The sequence below is a fragment of the Hyla sarda genome, chromosome 4 (genome assembly GCF_029499605.1).
Source record: "Hyla sarda isolate aHylSar1 chromosome 4, aHylSar1.hap1, whole genome shotgun sequence".
NCBI classification, from domain to species: domain Eukaryota; kingdom Metazoa; phylum Chordata; class Amphibia; order Anura; family Hylidae; genus Hyla; species Hyla sarda.
Genome location: NC_079192.1, coordinates 262,777,765 through 262,785,039, shown reverse-complemented (window position 1 = coordinate 262,785,039; position 7,275 = coordinate 262,777,765). Strand labels below are relative to the sequence as shown.

At 44.3% G+C, this 7,275-nt stretch overlaps 1 protein-coding gene across 1 annotated transcript in view; it reads left to right on the top strand.

The window, feature by feature from the left end:
* The first annotated feature begins 561 nt into the window (after positions 1-561).
* Positions 562-7,275, top strand: part of ZDHHC17 (zinc finger DHHC-type palmitoyltransferase 17) — a 59,479-nt gene continuing 52,765 nt past the window's right edge. The window contains exon 1 of the mRNA XM_056574067.1: positions 562-710. Coding sequence (XP_056430042.1) covers positions 648-710 — 63 coding nt within the window. The 5' untranslated portion in view covers positions 562-647. The remainder of the gene's footprint in view (positions 711-7,275) is intronic.

Here is a 7,275-nt window from a genome sequence, read left to right as displayed (position 1 = left end):
ATGGTGACACTATGATCAGTGCTGTTATGGGGACACTATGGTCAGTACTGATATGGTGACACTGCAATCAGTGCTGTTATGGGGACACTATGGTCAGTGCTGTTATGGAGACACTATGATCAGTGCTGTTATGGGGACACTATGATCAGTGATGTTATGGGGACACTATGATCAGTGATGTTATGGGACACTATGATCAGTACTGATATGGTGACACTGTGATCAGTGATGTTATGGGGACACTATGATCAGTGCTGTTATGGGGACACTATGGTCAGTGCTGTTATGGTGACACTGCAATCAGTGCTGTTATGGGGACACTATGATCAGTGATGTTATGGGGACACTATGATCAGTACTGATATGGAGACACTGTTAGGAAAGTGTTACATTTGCCATCTAAGCCCTTGGCTACCGTCCACATGGAGCCAGATATGTTACTCATATTATTTCCTATGCAGGACTAAGCTAATTGAACAGAATGAAGCCGCACACAAGCCGCCAGGCAGGCACGGTGAACAGGCTCTTGCAGTCGGTCCTGTGCTGTGTGGTGCTGAACTCTGTCCTCAGTATTGTGTGACAGGACAACAGCCTCTCCCTCCCCGGCTGCTCATTACCCACAATGCAGCGGGGGATTTAACACCAAGATGGCTGACACTATGGAGGAATATGAGAAAGACGCTGGCTGCGTCCCGATCCTGCACCCTGAGGTGAGTGCGCCCTGACACTGCCGGGCAGGTAGCCGGGGCTAGGGGTAAGGGGCGAGCAGGACCGGCGGATGGTTCGGACAGAGGGGCACGGGTCGGGGAGGTGTGCTGGCTGCTATGGAGGATGCTCGGGAAGGTGCAGGGAGAAGATCGCGGCCTGTGCTGCTTGTGACCCGGTGACTCTGAGGATCCTACACCCGGTGGGCACTTCTGGGCTGGGATGCCCCTGTACCCACTAGGTGCGGATCAGGAGGGGGCGCCTTCCCGGCCCAGGCTCATAGTCAGCGGTCACCTGTGTCCGGGGAGGCTCCTTGGTACTGGCCTGGTTGTGGGCTCCTGACTTTTACTGATTGCAGCCTGGCCCTTTGGCATTGCCCCCTAAAGTTGGCAGGTCCCCTATCCTAAATAGAACCACTGCTTTCTCCATGATGCTGCCCACCCTCAGCTTCCCCAGGGAATACTCCTCCATCATTTGCTGCCCAAATGCTAGGGGGGGTCTCCTAGCAGCAGGAGGCCATAAAGCAGTGTCCACTACAGCCAATCAGATCCCAGCTCTTAGTATCTGAAAATGAAAGCTGCAATCTGATTGGTAGCTACAGGCCACCTCTCCCCATTCATGTACACTAGTCTTTTTTATAGTCTAGTACAGTGCCCCCCCCCCCCCCCCCCCCCCCCAATTTCCAGTTATTCAGCTCTTGCAAAACTAAAACTCCCATCATATCTGAACTGCCTTCAGCTTTCTGGCCATGATGAGAGTTGTACTTTTGCAACACTGGTGTAGTATATGGATACACACCCTGTAAGCGTACAGGCTTAGGTGGACTGTCCCAGTTGGTATTCCATTTATTCCATTGCATACCCTGCTGCCCCTTTGTACCCTTGAATGGTGCCCTGCTTCTTTTCCCCCATTACAGTAAATGACGCTGCACTGACCTTAGTTACATCGGATCTGTGTATGTGACTGCTGCATATAACATGCTGAGAGATGCCCACAAGAGGCCAACATGGGGGCATCTCGGGGTAGGCAGGAACCCACTACATATTGTTAGGGCAAATTTACATGCAGCAGATATGTAGAAACAATGGGGGAGATTTATCAAAACCTGTGCAGAGGAAGAGTGGTGCAGTTGCCCATAGCAACCAATCAGATCGCTTCTTTCATTTTCCACAGGCCTCTAAAGAGGCCTGTGGAAAATGAAAGAAGCAATCTGATTGGTTGCTATGGGCAACTGCACCACTCTTCCTCTGCACAGGTTTTGATGAATCTCCCTCAATGTGTTGTGGGTGACCCCAAGTGGAGTACGATGTAGAGCAGTTTTTTCCCAACCAGGGTGCCTACAGCTGTTGCAAAACTACAACTCCCAGCATGCCCGGACAGCCGTTGGCTGTTCAGGCGTGCTGGGAGATGTAGTTTTGCAACACTGGTTTAAACATCTAGGTTAATTAATTGGCACCTCCCTAAAGAGGGTTGCCAGGCTGTCCCTCTCTTCCTTTGTGCAGATATAGATCCCTGATCCGCAGACACATGAAGATGGAGAGATTGGCACCAGTGAGACCAGATTTACCAGTTTGGGCAGCTAGGACCAGCTATGAGACTCTCGTGGCAGCTTCAGTATGCAGAATATAGTAGCAATGTAGAATAGACAAATACAGCACTTTTCCAGCAAAGTTCTTCAATATTTGCACAAAGTCCCGGTGAGTCTCCTAATGTATTTTTCTATTCTACTTTACAAGGATCTCTAATCTGATTTCGGGGGGGGGGGAGGGGGGGGGGGAGGGGGGGTGCAGGGGCACACAATAACCTATACAATAACCCAGAGTAAGTTTAGGTTCCCACCATTACTGTTTAGTACTGGGAACAGAACAATGAACGGTAGTAGCGGCAGGGCTGAATCTGTTGCATGGCCAACCCCTTTGGCGTCCCGTTGACTTTAATGAAGTCCTTCCATTTCTGTGAAGGTTTCCATCATTTGATCAGTTGCTTTGCTTCCTGTGCTTTTTGTCCAGGATTTTTCAATAAAGGCTTCTAGCAGAACCTCCTCTGTAGATGTTGTTGTCCTTGCCTAAGTAAAACTGCAGTAAATATCATTCTTTGCTTTTGGCTGGTTTCACACAGGTGTATTGAAATGGATCGCAACCCGACCCGGTATCAGAGGAGAACCTGCCCCCCTTCCTAATTAGGTGTCAGAATCAGCATATGCAGGATAGAAGAAATTACTCTTAGGGCTGGTTCACATCACGTTTTCTCCCATACGGGAGCGCATACGGCAGGGGGAGCTAAAACCTCGCGCTCCCGTATGCCTTTCTATGCGCTCCCATATGTAATTCATTTCAATGAGCCGGCCGGAGTGAAACGTTCGGTCGGCTCATTTTTTGCGCCATATGCGTTTTTTCCCCAGACCTAAAACTGTGATCAACCACGGTTTTAGGTCCGGTTGTAAAAGTGCATATGGCGCAAAAATGAGCCGACCGAACGTTTCACTCCGGCCGGCTCATAGAAAGGCATACAGGAGCGCGAGGTTTTAGCTTCCCCTGCCGTATGCGCTCACGTATGGGAACATTTCACTCCGGCCGGCTCATTGAAAGGAATTACATACAGGAGCGCATAGAAAGGCATACAGGAGCGCAAGGTTTTAGCTTCCCCCTGCCGTATGCCCTCACGTATGGGAGAAAACGTGATGTGAACCCAGCCTAACACACAGTTCAGATAAATGATACTTCCTGTATATGAAATAATTCCAAGGGTTTATATAATCAGTAGCATGTCATGAACAGCTGTCCTTGTGTTTGGTTTCTTCCATCTGTAGGCGTTCCTCGTCCATCACGTGGGTCTCATCATTTTGGGTGGATTCTCTCTGGAAACGCCATCTTGAGACATTCTTTTAAACCCGATGGGAGGGTGTAGAGCGAATTGCCATTTCTGCAGGCACATTATGAAATAGCCATTTTACCTCATCCACCACAGTATTATGGACAAATTTGTGTGCCCATATTACAGACAAAACTCCCAGCCTATCCACGGGGCTGATGACTCGAACTGACTAGCATCAGTTTGGGTCCTCAGACCCTTTATCAGGCAGGGACTTGTGGCTGTAAAATGTGTCCATAATACACCAGTGTGAGTGAAACCAACCTTAGGAGAAGCTTTCTGCCTTTTTTTTTTTTTTTTGGTTAGAGGCTTGAAAATTTCTGCCTGAAGAATGGCGTTGGTCATTCTTCAGGCAGAAATACTCGCGGTACACATTGCAGTCTATTGGAGACTGCAGTGTCTGTGTGGTCCTCTGCCCAGAGATTCCACAGTGTGAACCTATCCAAACACACCACGGGGTCCCAATGGATCCCATTGACTTGAACATGTTCTATTTCAGGCGGAAGAGAATTTAACTAGCAGAAATTCTTCAGTGTGAACACAGTAGCGGATAGTCCATTAAAGTCAATGGAACTTTCATTGATGGATGATTTGGATCGGAATAAGCAAGCAGAATTGCTTAAGCAAATTTCTTTCCTTTTAATCAGTGTAAACATATATTTCTGACAGTAATGCTATACTGGGAATCGCTAGTCAAGCAGGCGTAGCAAACTGAGTGTAAGGTGTGCTGCGTTATCCGATATCTAGCAGGCTACACCCTGAAATGGCGACGGGCCAAATGAAATGTAAATATCTTAATCTTAATTTTTTTTCTATAAATAAATTGGAAGCACATATAATATCATTGTGCTAGACCCCACTCTATACTTTGTATTCCACACTGTATGTACATGGCTGCTAGCACCAGTAACCCAAGGGTCATATTCCTAGAAGGGGTTGCTGGACTATGATTCATTGTGCCATTGCTGACTTTATGACACCTAGTAGTAGATAATACTTTGAAGCACTAGAACATGGAAAATTGCATTATTACAGGGATGCCAGCGCCCCGTGCTTTTCTGTTTGTTGATAAGGACATAGCGGTAGAAAGCCTGCAGTCATCGTCAGGACTGTGCTGTATCCCAGCCGGACCGGTGCCGAATCTCATTCATTTAAATGCTCCGACCGGAGTCTGATAGTGATTCCGGTGTGCCCTATTTTACCCCCGTAGTATGCTGTCCAGCTGGGATACGGCAGCTGCCAGTTTTGAAAATTCCCAGCATGATCCGGCAGCCGGATCTCTAAAACGTGGTGTGAATGTGTCCTAACAAAGCAAGTCTCAACAGTGGCAATCTAGTTCTATTGAAAGAGATGTTCTGTATTTATGTACAGTATATACATAGTAAGTGTTAGCAGACGTTATGTTCTGCAAATTCTGTACATTTGAACCTGCAAAGCAAATACAACAAAATTGTGAATTCACAATACATTTAGCATAGCGCTTTTTCTTTAGGCTGGAAATGTTGGCCCAAAGTGGAGCCGATTTCTAGTGGAGACTGCCATAGGGATTTAAAGGTTATCTAGCTGAAAGTGTGTATATGTATGTATATCTATATATATATATCTATATATATATATATCTCAACATGTGTGTATGCATGTATGTGTGTATGTTCCAGCATCACGTCCAAACAACTAAAGATATTTACATGAAACTTGGCACATACGTTACTTATGTCCACAACAAACATAGGATAGGTAATTTAACCCTTACTCACCCCCATTTGCCCTTTATGTTTAAAGTCTCATACAAGTCAATGGGAAATATATGTTACTGCATAACTTCCAAACGGCCGGAGATATTTCGATAATACTTGGTCACATGTTACTTATATGTCCACTTAAAATATAGGATAGTTAATTTAACCCTTAACTACCCCCATTTATGAGTGTCAGGGTTTTTGTTTAAAGTCCCATGCAAATCAATGGGAAATGTATGTTCCCACATAACTTCTGTACGACTGGAGATATTTCAATAACTGGTACACATATTACGGGTCTGGATATGAGGACAGGATATGAGGACAGGATATGGGGTTGGGATATGACAACAATATATGAGGACGGGATATGAAGTCAAAAGCTTCCTCCTTTGTTTATTTTCCTCCCCAACAAGGATTAGGAAGGAAAAACCAGGCAATGGCGGGTATTAAGCTAGTCTATCTCTATCTATCAATCTATCCTATCCTCAATGGCCCTGATTTATCAATCTGTCTGAGACAGAAACTGGAGTGATTTTTCCAAGCAACCAATCACAGCTCATGTTTTATATTTTAGGGAGGTCTGGTAAAATGAAAGCTGAGCAGTGATTGGTTGCTTGGGAAAATCACTCCAGTTTCTGTCTCAGACAGATTGATAAATCAGGGCCAATGTGTGTATGTATGTGTGTATGTATGTATGTACGTTCCAGCATCACATCCAAACTGCTAAAGATATTAACATGAAACTTGGCACACATGTTACTTATATGTCCACAACAAACATAGGATAGGTGATTTAACCCTTACTCACCCCTATTTGCCAGGGTCAAGGTTTATGTTTAAAGTCCCATACAAGTCTTTGGGAAATATATGTTACGACATAAATTCCAAACGGCTGGAGATATTTCGATAATACTTGGTCACATGTTACTTATATGTCCACTTAAAATATAGGATAGTTAACTTAACCCTTAACTACCCCCATTTGTGAGGGTCAGTTTTTTTTTTTTAAAGTCCCATGCAAATCAATGGGAAATGTATGTTCCCACATAACTTCTGTACGGCTGGAGATATTTCAATACCTGGTACACATATTACAGTTCGGGATATGAGGTCGAGATGGGAGGTCGAGATGGGAGGTCGGGATATGGGGTTGGGATATGACAACAATATATGAGGATGGGGTATGAAGTGAAAAGCTTCCTCCTTTGTTTATTTTCCTCCCCAACAAGGATTAGGAAGGAAAAACCGGGCAACGCCAGGTATTCAGCTAGTCAATATATATAATATAATATAATATATCTCAATGTGTGTGTGTGTGTGTGTGTATGTATATGTCTACAACAAACATAGGATAGGTGATTTAACCCTTACTAACCCACATTTGCCAGGGGCGGGGTTTTTGTGTAAAGTCCCATACAAGTCTATTGGAAATATGTTACTGCATAACTTCCAAACGGCTGGAGATATTTTGATAATACTTGGTCACATGTTACTTATATGTCCACTTAAAATATAGGATAGTTGTGTGTGTATATATATGTGTGTGTGTGTGTGTGTATGTATGTATGTATATATATATATATATATATATATATATATATATATATATATACACATATACACATACATACAGTGGGGATCAAAAGTTTGGGCACTAGGGGTAAAAATTTGTATTAATGTGCATAAAGAAGCCAAGGAAAGATGGGGAAAAATCTCCAAAAGGCATCAAATTACAGATTAGACATTCTTATAATATAATATGTCAACAAAAGTTAATTTTACTTTCATCATTTACACTTTCAAACTATCAGAAAACAAAAAATGGCATCTGCAGAAGTTTGGGCACCCTGCAGAATTTATAGCATGCACTGCCCCCTTTGCAAAGCTGAGACCTGCCAGTGTCATGGATTGTTCTCAATCATCATCTGGGAAGACAAGGTGATGTCAATCTCAAAGG